At 43.4% G+C, this 17,087-nt stretch overlaps 1 protein-coding gene across 2 annotated transcripts in view; it reads left to right on the forward strand.

Moving 5' to 3' along the window:
• The window catches only part of BEND4 (BEN domain containing 4), a 30,004-nt gene extending 13,346 nt beyond the window's left edge, over positions 1-16,658 (forward strand). The window contains exons 3-5 of one of the 2 annotated variants that reach the window (XM_017681360.3): positions 6,147-6,238; positions 11,814-12,054; positions 15,406-16,658. In XM_017681360.3, the coding sequence (XP_017536849.3) occupies positions 6,147-6,238; positions 11,814-12,054; positions 15,406-15,623 (551 nt within the window). In that variant the 3' untranslated portion in view covers positions 15,624-16,658. The remainder of the gene's footprint in view (positions 1-6,146; positions 6,239-11,813; positions 12,055-15,405) is intronic. The other variant, XM_037002594.2, reaches the window with a different exon arrangement.
• Positions 16,659-17,087: the final 429 nt, after the last annotated feature.

Genomic DNA, 17,087 nt, shown 5'->3' on the forward strand with positions numbered 1-17,087 from the left:
AATGTTGTTCAAGGGTCAACTGTATGTAGTGTTGGTTGACTAATGTTGAATCCACAACCAAGAGCACTATGATTCATGTCTGAATGATGCTTATGTAACACATATTTCCTCCGTAAGGCACATCACAGCCTTCTTATGCTTGGAACCCTGGATGGCACTTTGGCCTCATTTCAAATTTGAGGTCCTTTTAAAATAGTGAAATCACCAACAAAAAGCACACACACACAAAAATGTGGCACTCTATAGACCATGAAGAGAACACTTGAATAGTATGAAAGTGAAAACAAGCAGTGTGACTTTGTTCCGCAGCTGGGAAGGTGTGCATCAGGCAACTCAGGTTTTTCAGTGATCAGCAAAAGTCCACAAATGACAAGAGCACCACGAATGTTGATTTGACAAATACATTTATAAAAAAATTTTAGCAAGTAGGCAAATTTGCAAATACAGAATCTGCAAATAATGGGGATCAACTGTACTAACTCAAGAGGTTACAAACTAGAGAACTAACCTTGGGTTATATGGGTCTGATCCTATTAATCCACAGTTGTCACTTTCTAAGTAGGAAGATTATAAACAAATAAATCAATAATGTCAGGTTTTTTTCAAGAACAAAGGCCTTTAGAGTAAATGCATTGTGGGTGCCCCACTGCCCTCCAGTTCTCCAGCCACCAAACTCACAAATGCCCGAGTGAGCATGTGCGGGAAATGCTCAAGTTGATTTCTGGTCCTGAGGAACATTGATCATATTTAATGTGGGAATCCTAAGGAGAATGAAGAGACAGAAATGTATTCTGAGTTAAAAGAAAATAGAACAAATGATAGCAGAGAGGAATAAAGGATTGAGTCATTTTACTTAGAATTTGGTAAAAGTCACCACCACTCTTGTTATCACTGAGATTGAGGGAGACAGACACCATGAAGACAGAGAGTGGATTTGGAGTCAAACCTGGCTTTGGATTTCTGCCTCTGCTGCTTGCTACCTGGGAATTTTGGCAAATCACTTGACCATTCTGAGCCTCAGTTTCCCCTTTCTGTAAAGTGAGGTTAATAATACTATAGGAAGCTACTTAAGAGTTCGTTAGGTAAACAAGTGCCTATGAGGTCTTCCAGTAAGCACTCAATAAATAGCAATTTCAAGAAACAGTGAAACTGTTCTGTATCTAGTCATAGAGAAATCTTACATACTTTTTGTAGATTATAAGTGGTGTTCTTATAAAGAGGTCAACATTGAATCAGGTGCCCACGTTAGGACCTCAGATCCAGCCATAACTCATCTCGCTGCTCTTCTTCATACCAATCTCCTCTCCTCTGGGTTCACCGCTTACATATCTGTCAGTTTGGTTTCCAGCTCTCTTCCCACTGCTTTCATCCAGGCCCAGCTCCCCACATGGACTATTGAACAGCCACTTAACACCTCCCAGACTCCAGGCTCTACCCATGGAAAAGCCCCAGATCATGTACTGCTGAAAGCCTGTAAAGGCTTCATTCACGTAGTCTGCATTAAATTCCAGCACCCTCAGTGTGGCACGTGAGGTCCTTCACTACTTGAATCTTTTCCTGTCCATTTTTGGAGACGCAACTCCCAGTTCCCACCATATGCCAGGTGTTCCAGGTGGACATTATGATTCCGTACACTGGCTCTTGGTCTTTCCCTGCTGTTCCTTCCCACCTAAGAACATACTCCTCACTTGAGAAATACCTACTCATCCTTCAGTACCAGTTCAGGTGGCAGCTGTTCTCTGTAACAAACCTTTCTGCCAGTTCTCAGGCAGAATTAACCACTTTGCATAGTATATCACCCATATTTCTGTTACAGTCAGTATCAGAAGTTTTTACTCTTTGTGTGTTTGTTTCCCGTGGTGGCCTAATATGAGGAGAGGCAGGCCATGTAAGGTCCCTAAGATCAGAGACTAAATTGAAATCATGTTTGTATCCCAAATTTCTAGCCCAGTATCAGGCCTGTTGTAGCATCTACATGTCAATTAAGTTAAATGGAAACAGGACATTGCATTATCAGAAGCATAATGATGCATTTGAAGGCTGAATAATACTTCAAGCTCAATGTTTATTTCTAGATATTTACAGTTCAGTAGCTTACGCTTTACAGAGGTGGTGTGAATAGGGCAGTTAAAGATAATATAAGCACACAGATGGGATGGTCATCAGAGAGTAAGTAATTTCCATCTCCCTCTAAAATTGTAGGTGGTATATTTTGAGATAAATGTTTTGAGTCTAAAATCAGTTGTATCATAGGTAGATTAAATAATGCTTGAGGACTGAGATGAGAAACTGACCAAGATTTTAATGCAGTAATCTGCAGTGAAAATTAGGTACTCCATGTCTAAGCACCCTTCATATGAGCATAAACAGACAGAGCCGTTGTCCTTGGAAGAGCAGTACTAGCAGTATGTACTTACAGAGCAGGTTAGGTGGCCTCGGTGAGGGACTCACCAGACTCCTGGTCATGAAATAACAGTAGCTGACATTAGGTAGTAGTTACTGAGGGCTTTCTGCTTTACAAGGATTATTTCAGCTAATCCTCACAGTAACTGTAGGCAGTAGGTAGTTATCCCCATTTTATAGATAAGAGAACAGAGGCTGAGAGGTTAAGTACATTGCCCAGCGTCACACAGTTCATAAGTCAGTACATTAAGGAAAAAAATGCCCAAGGATTGCTTGAAGACCAATTCCCAAGGTGTTCTGTCAGCTGTCACACACTGCTGTTACCTTAGACTGTGCTGAAGACCTGTCTGTGTGGACCATGGCGAGGAAAGGCTGGGCAGGCAGGGTCTTTGTTTCTGAGAGTGGCACATTCATCCAGATGGCTTAGATAACTGATAAAGTATTTGAACCCTTTCCTCTCAAGTTTTTACTTCGTTGACACAAAAGATCTTCCTAATTTGTTCTTTTCCTTTCAGGTATTTTACTCTTTCCAGGACTCTTTGATATGCATTTTAAAATGCTATTACATAGAGGGAGGAATTCGAAATATCAATATCAGTATAGGCACTGGGAACATTTGGGGTGGGTACCTTTTTGTCTCCATTTCCCTTTAACAGAAGTTTCTGTAATTCTTGATTCTTCACTTATTTCCTCATTAAACCTGCAAGATGCATCTGTCTTTTTCTTTTGAAAAATACATAAGTGAATAAATGAAACCTGCTCAGTGGGTCTGAGAAGGTAGCTTCTCCATCAGCAAGAGTGACTTGCTTAAAATTGAGAATTTGCACGAGGAGGCAATTCAGTGTGCAGGCCTCTGGGACCCAGTCAGCTCCTTAGGGAGCCTGCTGATCTTTCACTGCTGTAAGCTCTGGCCTCACTCTTCTCTTGGAGGCCAGGGGAGCAATGTCTGGTCTGGACTGCAGGAACCTCATGTGAAGCACAGGCCCCATCCTCCATCTGTGAGGTCCCACGACTGCACTGGGAAATGCCACTGTGTGTCCACAGAACTGTAGGTTAGCAGGACAGAAGGGCAGGAGGACAGGAGGTTTTCCTGGAGTCCCTTTGCAGAGCCCCTCCTGGACTGCTGGCAGTAGGTGGTGTAGCTGGGTCGGGATAATATGTTCCCTTCTACTTTCATCCCGACTTTAATAGACAAAACTGTCTCCACTTTCCAGACGGACTGATTTTCTTTTTCACCAGAAATATTTACTTGGTTCCACAGCTTCCATGTGTAAATCTAGGCAACTGTCCAGAGAGCCCCAGTCAGGAGCGATTTTCCAAGTACGTAACAGTGGGGAGGGCACACCCCAGCCCTGGGCTGGAGAGGGGCCTGGAACCTCTGCTTCCTAAGGATAGGGGCTGCGCCCCCGCTGGAGTTACTCAGGTGACCTGGGGCCATGGCTGTGTCAGCTTGTCAGCAACTGGCTAAACAGGAGCCTGGTCTTCAGTCTTCCTGGCCTTTGGCCTTGTGCCCAGATACCAACCTTAAGCCACTTGCCTTAAACAGAGCCCTCGTAAAGCCAGCAAATGCACCTAAAATTCTGTTTTTCTTCCAATGTGTTTGAATCAGCTGGCCTTGCTCATAGCTTAGCACTGCAGCCTAAATATTGGGAGTGCAGAGAAGGGAGAGGCGCTCCCAGCACAAGCAACACCCGAGGCGCAAAGGAAGGGGAGACAGCATTTAGGCAGACCTTCTTCAGACTTCCACATTATTATAATACATGCCCACTGGAGAAGCTTTTTAACCTTTTTTTTTTAAACAAGGACAGCAAAGGATAAAGGTAGTAATTCCTAATACTGCTACTAAAATATTGTTGTTGTTCATTATTATTATTATTTCCCTTTGGTTTATTTCTTTCCAGTCTCTTCTCTAGATACATAATTCTTTTTAACATGGTTGGGGTCATACTGAATATTTGTAAGCGTTTTTGTACTTCATTTAAACATTTTGTCATAAACTTCTCAACGACTGTAAGATATGGGTAAGGGATCAAAAAAAAGTTTCCTTCACAGCCTAATTAATCAATGAAAATTGACAAATTTTACCAAAACTTCCAAACTAAATACAGAGTAATACCTCGGCCGTGTCACGGGGCAGAGCGGTGGTGACCCATGCGGTTGTGTTGATTCTGCCCACAGGCCCTGAAGGATAGGGATCCTCAGCCTCAGCCTTGTGTGGAGGAGACTTAGACATGGAAGTTACATGGAGGCCCATAGGCCACACAGTTAGTGAAAAACCAGAGTTCAAACGTAAGCCTGTTGCCTGTCCCCCTGAGCTGCTCATGTCCTCTGCTTCTCTCTTGTAATTAATGCCCGTTGACAGAAGATTCATTCTCACTCACTATGGCGTCAGCAAAGTGGGTTAGACTTTCAGTAGGCTGGTGGAATTAGAAATAGTGAACACGTTTTACTAGACTGGTTTAAAAAGAGGTCCCCCTCAAACTGATCCACGTATGGCTTCTTTCTGCTGACTTTTGTGGCTGTTTGGCAAATGCCTTTTCAATTTCAAATTGAAGTAATATATTCAAATTACTGTTGAAGAGTGACCTGTGACATAGGTCTGTAAGACACAGGATCATAGGGTGCTTATGTAAAAAAATAATTTTTTTAGCAAAAAGAAACATATTCTAACCTACTTCTGCTTCTCATCATTCAGATTCTTCAAAAGAATGTGGATGTAATTTTTGATTTATATTACAATGTGATATCACCTAAAAAGTCCAAATGTATTAACAGTGGATAAAGATAATGTCTCTTTGCTATCTTAAAAAAAAAGGTGGTGAGAAAAACAAAGTGAAGAAAGCTCAGTGGTGATACTTTAAAATTGGGGCTTAGGTTAAATATTTATTATTTTCTTTAATGTGACAAAAACATCTTAAGAAAACACAAAGCTAAGACAGACAGTGGCCATCATTTGTATAAATTACTAACTAGGCTACCAAGATCTTTAAAAGCAATTCATTAATACTCCTAAAAGGAATGTAATATAAATCTTAAGATACAGGAATTATTTTTGCAGTGGTATAGAAAATTTCATGTACTGTGTTGGGTTAATATCTGTTCAGTATTACTATAATTATTCATTGATTCTATATGATTAAGTCAAAGAATAGTGAAACAGTTAATGAAATACAGAAAACCAAATCTCAGTGGGACCAGATCAGTCGAGGCCCTTGAGGGAGAAAGAGACACATGCAGTAAGAACTGCATGGGCAACTGTACTCGTAGGGAAGCAGGTCTAAGTAACATACATGGCATTCCTGCTGACAAAAGAACCAGGACTCAGTATGTCACTAAAAATTAGTATCATACCAGTGATTGACAACATCATCTTTCAGTACTTAAATTTTAAAAAGCATCATCGGCTGCTAATGTTACAACTTGCGCCAAAGAAGACAAGACACATCTCTTCTGCAAGTTGTACAGTGGTCATGATTATTGACTTGAATTCATCTTAGAGTAAGTATGACTTGAAAGTTTTCAGGAAATTGTGCTGAGCCTAGAGATTCTCCCTGAATTTAGCATTTGTTCTGTATTTACAAACTGAAGGTAACTACGGATGTCAATAAAAGAAGATTCCATTTCCTTTAGAAAATAAGTTTAAGTTTGGGTTTTTTTAGAAGTTTATATCAAAATTCTTAAATCTTAAAGCTTTTTATTTTCTTGTCAGAGGATAGCTAATGTGTGAAATTTCTCCCACTCAGTGCCCTGCCAGACTGTTCTGGATTACTTGAAGACAGTGCTGCAGCACCACAACCAACTCACGATGCCACAGCCAGCTGACCAGCCCACTGAGGTAGGGCTCCTGAAAAGGTAAACACTCTGCCATTTAGAATTTCCTTAGGATGAAGCATCTTGATAGCTTACCCGGATGTACCTCACACAGCAGATGAGCGAGCAAAATACATTTTACGTTCTGAGGTTCATGGGGCTGTTACCTTAGCATTATATATGACTGTGGAGAAAGATCATACATGGATTTATCTCACAAAGATTTAACACTGGTCTCTGGGGAAAACAAAGAAATAGCAGTTTAGTGTGGACAGGTCTTCCAGGCTCCTTGCTCCAGGGTGTCCCCGCATCCAGCAAGAGTCTGAAATGCTCGTGTAGGTGTTCCCCAGACATCACGGCCAGGGAGCATGAGCATTTCCTCTTCAACCTCAGTGGGAGAAACCAGTCTCTTCCAATGTGGAGGAGAAATGGTCTGTTTTAATGGTAATGATATACCTGTTTAAACATGGGACAGTTTTATAGGATTTTCATGGCTTGGTTTTAAATACATTATGTTTATGCTACTCACTTGAGAACCTAAATCCAGTGAAAGAGCAACTGTACCGTACCTTTCTGGGGTCATGAATGTCATACATTTGATAACAGTAGATGATGCTCTGTTTACGTGGTTAAACTTCCCTTGCCCTGCAAGGTGAGCTGATCATAGTCATGAGAGGATGCTGACCCTCTCTCATCTTGTCATCACAGAGCCATTGACATTCCTGGAGTCTAGTTAGACTCATCTTAAAATTCCATCCTCTGCTCACCGTGAGTAAATCCTACGCACACTTGTGGCCTCCCTGACCCCAGGCCTCTCTGTGAAAGAAATACAAGAACACATTTTGTTCCAGATCTTTGCACATAAGAGAGACCGGAGGATGGAAACGGTGGCGGCAGACTGAGACTCTCTCACCTCTGGGTGTAGCCTGAGACTGTTGGGCAGTTGCTCTGCTTCCCTGTGACTTAAGGAGCTGTTTTAAAAGTCTGCTCCTTTCTTCCAGCCCCAGCCTATTCCTGGTCCCACTGCCCTCCCTCTCTTTCGTTCAGCAGAAAAATAAGAAACATCAAGCTGAACTCAGTCCCCTGCATTGGGCCACACTTCTTCCTACCTTCATGTATGCCCCACGCCCCACAGGAAGCAGTGCCCCCCTTGCCAGCACTGCTGGTTCATGCCTCCTCTCACCTGCTCTGCCTTCCACCTGGGGGACTTTGTGCCAGCAGTCATCCTCGTCTTATGCACTGGTCTCTCCCATTCCTGGATCATTCCCCTGAGTACCTAACACACTGAAGCCTTCCCACCCTGCTTCGCCGCTCTCTCCCTCCCTCCCTTGTGACTGTCTTGTCTCTCTCCTTCCGTCTTCCATCACCCAGAGCATTCTCTGTCCCGGCTTGCATCCTGCATCATAACGCTGCTTGCTCCTTGAAGTGGGCCTGGGTCTCATTGCCACGAGCATCCCCAATGCCTGTCACTAAAGGCACTTGATGAGTGGTCACCTCATTGTTCCTAGTGATTAAACACTTGAAAGATCTGTATCCGTTATCTCCACTTGCTTAGTTTCCACCTTCCACCCCCTGTAATCCGGCTCCATCACCACTGCTTAGGATCCTCACCTATAGGCGTCAGTGACACCCCCCACTGTCCAGTCCAGGGGCCTTTCTCTAGCCCTTGCCCTGCCCAGGCCCTCACTCCTCCCTCCTCTGTGCTCTCTTCTCTGCCCTATTGTCAGGACTCACTTCGGTTCCTGCCCCTTTCTTACTATGCTCTAAGAAGTTTTCCATCCACTGTTCTCCTCTGTCCACTGCCTTTCTCCAGGCAGTTATTTTCTCTCTCTGAACATAACTATGTAGGTTAACAAGGCCCAGGTTTAGATCTAACCCGTCAGTGTCCAGGGCTTGACTCTAAATCCGTGTGTCCGACTATGTGACCCACAGTGGAATGCCCACACACCCTTAAACTAAAATAACACGCCGTCTAAATCCCCATCCTTACTTCTCTTTCCTCTTCCGTGAAGACAGCACCAACTCCAGGCAGAAGTTACTGAGGCATCACTGTTTCTTTTCCTCATTCCTGATAGTCACTTATTTTACAGCCATGTTGAATAATCTCTCTCCTCTCTAGTTCACACATCACTTCTCACCTGTATCACATTCTCTCTTCTCATTTTCTACAGTGGAAAAGTTTCTTTTTTAAAATACAGGCCCCAAATAAGTGTCACATGCTTAAAATCTTTTGATTGCTCCCTAGAATAAAGTCCACATTTCTTATCTTGACCTATTACACAAAAAACACCTCTGAAAAGTCTACTTCTTCCAAGAAGCACTCCCTGATTGCCATACCCGCTCTATGCTCACAGAGCACTGTTTTCATAAGAGTAATTCAGAACTTAATTAAATGTTAATGTACACCTGTGTCTCCCACTTGCTTATGAGTCCATGAAGATATTATGTGAGCATGGTTTTTCTTGGTTTCTTCAGAGTGACTCAGCAATAGGTCAGAGTTTAATAGCCTGTTTGTGGCTAATTGAAGAGCATATGTAATCAGAATTCTAAATAAACATAAAAACAGAGGAAGTAGCTACATTTCCTCTGGACAGGACTATTTAAACTTTTTATTATGCATCATCATCATTATTTCTATACTATTTTATTATCATTTCAAGCATATATGAGCATTTTCTCATTAGTATTATTTATCACATTTTATTTCCATTAACTGTGCTAAAACAGTATGATGAATCTCATCCACAACACAGAAAGCATTCTGAGTTGTTCTGGGTTGTAAATTACTTTCCCTCTTTTTTTTTTCCTGAAGAAATTAATTCCAAATGGTGTTTCTACACTTTATGGAGAGCTGCTGCATTTTAGAAGAGCTGTTGAGTCTTCTGTACGAGTGGGTTTTCTAAGGGTTTGAGAAAGCTGCTTTCTTAGATTGTCAGCTCCCTCATGTCAAGTACCTCCCATCTCAAAAATAGGCTCTGCTATGGCTTTGGGTGTACTCTGAATCCAGGGACAAGGTTCCCAACTCTGGGAACTTTTGACTTGTAAGGCCTTGGAAATGATTAACCTCCTTGGCCAAACAGTTTCAGGAACCCCAGCTGGACAGATGAGCTCACATACCTGGGGGAAGCTGTTTTACAAACTTGTACAGTGTTAAATAAGTAAAAGCCTCAAAAACTAGCTTGCATAGCCTCCTTTTGAAAGGCTGACAGGTGTCGTACAGGGACCGTAACTGGAAAGGTAACGTTGAGGCTGAGGGAGGTCCTCTATCCCCAGTGGCCCTTCATGGCCCCTTGTCTTTGTTACTCTCCTGAAAGTTCTTCAACTTTGCCAATGTTTTATCATCAGAAGCTCTTCAAAAGTTCCAGTGCCACAGCAATAAAAAAAAAAAGAATAGTAAGAAGGGTCCCTCAAGCCAGGTGCCACCACTTTTGAGTGTCCGCTTTGTGCCAAGCACAGCAGTGTTTAGTGCATCCATCACGAGACAGATGTTTATGGCATCAGGCACTATTCTTGGCACTGAGAGAAGGGCACTGAATGAAGCAGGTAAACCTTCAGGCTTCCTGAGCTTATCTGTCTTTAAATGGGGAAGGTTGGTGGGTTCTTTGCCACAAACTTGCAAATTATTATTTTTATTTTGATCACTATTCTTACTTTGACAGAAGAGAGCTGAAGTTTAGAGAAGTCACCTGCCCAAGGCCTGCCCAGAGCAGAGCCCTGCAGATGCATCTGCACCAATACCTGTGAGAGGCAGAGGCCAGGTGCACAGTGTGGGCTAGCTCGGGCTGTTAAGCAGTGGCTCAGTAAATGGTAACACTTAAGGTTCTTGCACAGGAACACTTCTAAGGCAATTCATGGTTTGAGGCAGCCAGCCCTGGACGCCGGCCACGCCTAGCTGCCCTGAGGGGTCAGCTCTCACAACCCTTGCAACCTCTTCCCTCCCTGTGTGTGCATGGGAAGCAATGGAGTTCTCTTACTTGCTGTCAGCCCTCTCCTCCCAGCCATACCCTCCGTTCCTTATCCTTGTGACAGAGCCCAGCATTTCACCTGCACATCTCGATGCCTCAGTCCCCTGCACCCTGGCTCACTGAACTGGTTGCTGGATGCCCTGATGCTCCATCTTTCATCCCAGCTTTTCCACCTGCATGGCCTCAGACTCGGGGCACACCTGCATCCCTCACCGCCTGCCCTGACACAGCACCTGGCCTGAGGGACCCTTTGGAACCTCCTGCCCATCCTCCCATCAACAGAGCCAAGAGCTGGCTTATGCTAAAACACTCCTATCTTAAACCCATCTTTAGTTCTTAAATCCATAATTTGGTTCTTCCCATTTTACAAAGAAACTTTGGTGCAGCAAGTTGAGGTAACTTGCTCAAGAAACATGACAAATAAGACCCGGAACCAAGACTCATTTCAAACCCAAGCTGACTCTAAATTGAAAACACAAACCATGAACCACCTCCACCCCCACTGAAGAAGGACACCAAGTCACACTAGGGCTGGATGGAGGAAGCCCGCAGGCTGTAGGGGGTGAGCTTCGGCGAGTGTAATTCAGTGGCAGTTTCATAGCCAAACCTGGCCCGCCCCTTTCCTGTCAGCCACTGTGCCATTTGTCCTCCTCAGTGCTTAACTGAACAGAACATTTTTTGAAATAAAACCCTCTCAGACCCAAACTGTGCCAAATTTATAACCTGTAGTAAATTTGCAGAGTTGTAAAATGGAATGAGTTTTCTCTTCTTTATTTTGTACACCTTAATTACTGGGGAAGGAGTACATTAAAACTGAGATCATGGGTTAATTAATTTGTCTTGGACTGTAGAATTTTATGGACAACCAGAACTAAAGTAATGGTTGTGTAGGTGCCATTGACTAAACATGGCTTATAAATGTTACAGAAATTCCTGTAATTAGTCCCATTGCAGCTATTTAGCCTGGGAATTTTACAGCAGACATAAATTAAGACGATGAAAAGTAAGAAAAATTTTGAGTTGACATAGTGGCATTTGCAGAAGCTATAATTTGAGAAAACCTGTTTTGCATTATTATTAATGAGTTTTTTTCTTCAGAGTCTACAATTCCCTGTTTTTTAAATTCACTTTTTAATGTTGTTTGCCCGGTGATGGAATGGCTGTCGCGTTAGGTGCATTAGCTACAAGTAATACCTTATGAAAATAGACCACCAGGATTGTTTCTAAAAGTACCTCACCACCAACCAGAGGATGGAGAGCCCTGTTTGAGCATACTCTGCCAAGTCATTTTTGCATATTTTAATAGATTGAAAAGGAAAGTTACGGGTTATATTTAAATAGTGTTTCTTGTCATTGGATCTTGACACATTTTAACCTACCTGTTAAAATGCAAGTTATAAATAGCTCCTCTTTCAAAGGTGTTCATTATACCTCATTGGCTCTTGTTATAGAAAATGCAAATGTAATTTGAAAAGTGCCCGTTCTGAAGAGCAATTACCTCTGCTCTTCAATACCTGGGTCATTGTCAGCATAGCCATTTGGTTACAGCATATTTGCCTTTGAAATGGAGATTGCTTCAGCTTCTGGCTGGCTGGCTAAGTAGGTAATGAGAAAATATTTCGCCCCTTTTTCCAGGGAAGCAAGCAGCTGTTGAACAACTATCCCGTCTACATAACAAGCAAACAGTGGGACGAGGCAGTAAATTCTTCAAAGAAAGATGGGAGACGGCTCCTTCGATACCTCATCAGATTTGTTTTCACAACCGATGAGCTTAAGTACTCATGCGGCCTTGGGAAAAGGAAAAGGTCAGTGCAGTCAGGAGAGACAGGTCCTGAAAGACGCCCTCTGGATCCAGTTAAAGTAACATGCCTCCGAGGTACTGCATCCTTCCGCTCGTGGCGCATCTGTGATCTCATTTCACCGCATTGGCTGTGGCTCCCCTGTGCAAGTGTTCAGCCTTTACTGCATTTTGGGTTTCTCCCCCTGGAACCTTATAGGCTTCATGTGGCCCATCTCCTTGGTATCAAGAGGTTCTTTTAAAAAACCTTCATTGGCTTTAGCCTTGGTGTTCTCACTTAATGGCACCGAAGCACTGCATAGCACCTCAGGTTTCATGCTTTCCATTCAGGTTTTCTTTACTGCCAGAGGCAGCCGCCCCCAGCGAAAGTGGAGCGGTGGGAAGTGCAGAGGAAGGGAAGACGTGGACTTTTTAAAAATTAGTAAAATGCTGTATACCATTTCCATTTGCAGCTCCCTCTCCCCCAGTCTGGTTGCCTTCACAAGAATTATTGCCCCCAACTCCTTAAATTTATTTAGAATGTTTTCCTTAGTGCCTAAAGTATTCTTTGCCCAAACTTTATTGTTAGTTTAAAAATAAGTTTCTGTATTAAAATAACTGCTTAGGTAATACCGTTTCACCAGTATCAACAGCTGATGAGTTTGCACTGATTTGCACTTATTACTGGTAGGCTAGGCAGAGGCTGAATAGGAAGAATCAACACGTGTACAGCCAATTCGGCAAGGGAAATAAACACAGAATTAGACAAGTAGAAACATTATAGTGCCAACAAATACACCATTCACACCTGAAAAATCATATCAAAAAGCTCAAATATTAACCTATATAGTTCAGTAGTGGTTTTATTGCTGGAAAGACTTAATGATGATTTACGCTGGACAGGGATCAGAATATTTCCTGGCAAAGAGTTCACAGTGAAAAATAGTATCATTGAAAGGCCTTGGTTATCAGAAAGGACACTCACCCCTCTATTTCCTCCTGGGATAAGACACATAGGCAGTATTTGTTAGCACTTGAGATTCCCCAGGCCCACCCTGAGCCTCTGAGTCAGCAGGTCTGGGTGGGAGTGGGGGTGCTATGCATGGTAGCCCATCTCCACTCCCCCAGGTGATGGTGATATCCGTGGCCCACCTGGAATGAATGCACCCATGTGAACTAGGCACAGGTGCACCAGGGCACCCTGTGAGCCAGTCTGAAAATTCCACGTAATTCATAGTGACTGGATGATGAAAATTTCCAGGGTCTACCTGAGCAAGCTAGCCCGTTTCCTTTATGCCCCAGCATCATCAGAGCTGACGGAGTTACTCACCATGAGGGGCCGAGGCAATGGTGAGCTGAGCTTGGGGCCCTCCGGAGAGCACCCTCTGTGTACTGGGAGGAGTTCCCCTGAGGCTTACAAGGGGAGTCCGGGTGAGGGGCCCCACAGCTGGGTCCTTCCAGAAGTTCTTACTAGTCCTGAAAACGGATCAACATACATCCTAAAGCACCAGTCCCTCAGCCCTGAGAATGCTGCCAGACCCACTGCGGCGCTGACGCAGCCCAGGCTGCCTGCCCGGTCAGCACTCCCCAGCTCATGCCTCAGTTGGAGACAAGCCCACAGGCTTCCGGCCAGCCTCAGGTGGAGCACACACAGACAAGAGAGGGTAACTTGTGTCAAACAGCTGGTGAGGGCATTTCTATGTCTGTCCCGAAGGCTGAGAGCCTAGGGCTTTACTGTGACCTAGATGGGATTCCTTTCATACAGGTTTAGACCTGGTGGCTCCCAGGGTGGAGGTCCTTGTTGTGTAAGCAAGGTTAGAAGGGCCGAGGAGGCCTCCGACCACGGGACAGAAAGCAGGGTGCTTCAGGGGAATGGAGCCAAGTTGCAGGCTGGCCCCTCCCACAGGGGGTCTGGCCCTGGAGGGGAGGGGCCTGTGAAGGTGCTCCTAGTTGGTGTAGCTGCTGGGGCTCTGTTCAGCCTCTACAGCCTCTGCCAGGGTGGCCACTGAGGAGAGGTGGAGGTGGGGGCATCAGAGTAGCCCTTCTCAGAGTTGCTTTGCTTCATCCATTAGCCTGTTCCTTTCTGTGTTCATAGCAGAGTGGAGAGTCTGGACAGAGACAGGAAAGCCACTTAAACAGTTACTGAATATTTAATACAGTAGGACTTGAAGACTGAAGAGCAATGGAAAACAGAACCCCTGACCTCTGGAACTTGGGGCTGGAGATCATTTAAAGACAGTAGTGAATGGCTGCAAACACAAGGACAATAATAGGGAGTGGGCTAAAACTTTGAGCCCTAGAGGTCCCCACTTCATTCCCAGTGAGGCCACCAGGGATGGGACTGAGGTGAGGTGAATGAGGCCTTCACCTCAGGCACAGAATTGAAGGCGATGCTGGCAAACGTGGTGATGCCCCTGCTTCCAAGCTAGACTCCTAAGGTGGAGACAGTTCAGTTTGTGAGATTTTTATGGTCTAAGTACTTGAAAGCATCAGCTTCTCCTAAGGGCAGATAAGGCCAGGATTTCACACAAATTTCAAGCCTCCCATTCTAAAACCAGTATTACTGTCCTTTGCAAGGGGAGAAATGGTGTGTAAATAATAGCCACCTTGAACTTTGAATCAGCTGTTCAGAAAACACAGTGTGCCTTAGAACGTTTTTCAGGATGCTCATTTCCATTTACCAGTATTATATTAAAATGACTACATGAGAATTACGTCTGTGCCCTAACCCCCTGAGAAAAAACAGGAGTTCATTTGAGCTTGGCCCGAGGGAGGCTGAAGTTATTTCACTGGGGTCTTAGTTAACTTTTTATAGTATTCACTCTTCCAGGCATGCCCATTGCTTCCTGCTGAAATTGAATATGTAGAGGAAATTGCATTTAAAGAATATTTGTCAGTACCAGTATTAGGTACCACAATCCAAGAAGTGTAACTTACAGTACAACATCTTAAGAATGTGAAAACCTCTTCTGAACTAAATCTTAGAGACACTCATTGAGATTTTGTTATTTTATTACACTTAATCTACACATTAGTAGCTTGTTAAAGAGAGTGCCATGATAATGATATTTGCTGTGCTTCTAGAGATGGTTAACATTCTAAAACGTGAGCAGGTAACAACATGGGTTTTAAAATGCACTCCGTAACTTTTACCAAGCATCGTATATACCACATCTTGCAAATCAGATTTACCGTTTATTTCAATAGCAAATGTTCCTTAGAAGGATCACCCTCTCACTCACTGTGATTTTTACATTTGAAAATGAGTAGAAAATTTATATGGAATATGTTGAGTCTTAAGTAGTGACATCATCATGGCATTACATTGGATTTCCCATAAAGCTTTTCTTAAAGAGCTTCTCTAAATGTTTAAGTAGCCTGTCCTGTCATCTTCTGCAAAAACCAGCTGTGTTTCTCTCTTTTTTTTTATTGTTGTGTATATTCCCACAGAATTCATTAGGATGCACTGTACCTCCAACCCCGACTGGTGGATGCCCTCAGAGGAACAAATAAACAAAGTATTCAGCGACGCTGTGGGTCATGCCCGGCAGGGGCGGGCCGTGGGCACTTTCCTGCACAACGGTGGCTCCTTTTATGAAGGGATCGAGCAACAAGCTTCCCAAGATGAAGTCTTCAATAAAAATTCCCTGGATGGGTCTGGGGATTAGCACACAAAATCTTTCCATTGCAGCAGCTGATCCTCTTAAGAGCCCCAATTGTGAATGTCCTGTTAACCATCACCTTAGAGTCCAAAGCATGTCATTCTGTCAGACTTTACAGAACTTAAACTGTAACTCTCTTGATCTACTGCCACAGTTCCCAAAAAGAAATCCATTTTAGGGTTGTTTGGGAAGTTTGTGGAACCTACAACAGACTTTCAGAGTATTAGAAAAAACTACAATTGATTTTACATGATTACTAGCTATACAGTGAAGGTAAAATAAATAGGTGAACTTCTGGTCACCTATTGGAAATCTTCAAGTAAGCTCTGCTTCCAAGATCAGGTTAATGTTCCTGCTCGTGTTAGAAGGTAGAGACGTGGAGTTACTTCAAAGGACAAGGAACAAGCATTTTCATAATTCAAGTAAGTTGTCTTTGTTTTCCAAAGACTTGAATTCATACTTGTCAGCAAAGACATAAGATAAGTGGCATTGTGTGCTGTCTCTACCTTGACAAAGCCTATCAGAGAACAGACCACCTCTAGACGGTGACTAATTGGAAGTCAGCTGCTTTTCTCAAGTTATTTTTACCCAAAAAAAGTTCTACCATGTTCAGGAAGGCACTATGTGGTCCCAAGTTTACAAACACTTGGGTTTTATTATGTCAGTCACGAAACATCCAAAGATCCAAAACCATTTTTAAACACTTGATTTCATATGTTCATAGATCCACAGTTTCCATAGCCTTAAATCAGGCTTTGTTGACACAATGCCAAAGTGATGGGTTGCACAAGGAGAATGTAACCAGTTAGGTGTTTGGTGTGCCGAAGACCAAACAAGTGGTGTGACTGCCGGTGGTCACTGAGCTGACCAGATGTTCTGGAATCGCACACACAGCTTCAAGGCCATCCTGACAGCTATGCAATGGGCTTGTCTGTAGTTACTCTGAAGTTTGAGGGTCTTTCTGTGCTGAGTTGATCTTTAGAATTTGCATAAACATATGTTTTTCATTGTCATTGATGAAAATGTTCCTTTCCAACTGTTGTGTCCCCTGCCCACCCACCCCCGCAGCGTCTCCTTGAACTGTATGCTTTGACTGAGTTGCCACTGGACCATTCCTACTCATTTTCCCATTTAGTTTGTTGAGCTCCATCTGTTGAATTAGTTGGGTCTTTGGTACCATTTCTCACCAGTGAAAGCTGTGGAGTTGCTAGAATCCGTTTCTAAGGGGGCTTCGGATTGGGACGGCAGGAGAGGCCTTCCCTTACCACACTGACCCAGATCGCTGCATTCTTTGTAGAACGAAGGGCTGAATGGCAGCATTTACTGAAGGCTGTTCAAGTCATCTGCACACATAACTAAGGGTTTTTTTAAAGTTGATTGGAAATCCCCTTAAAGTTTATGTGCGTCCATTTATAAAGGTGTGGGGGTTTTTTGCCATTTTTTGTAAAATAATATCCTTTATGTTCAATA

Source organism: Manis javanica, chromosome 5 (genome assembly GCF_040802235.1).
Source record: "Manis javanica isolate MJ-LG chromosome 5, MJ_LKY, whole genome shotgun sequence".
Taxonomy (NCBI): Eukaryota; Metazoa; Chordata; class Mammalia; order Pholidota; family Manidae; genus Manis; species Manis javanica.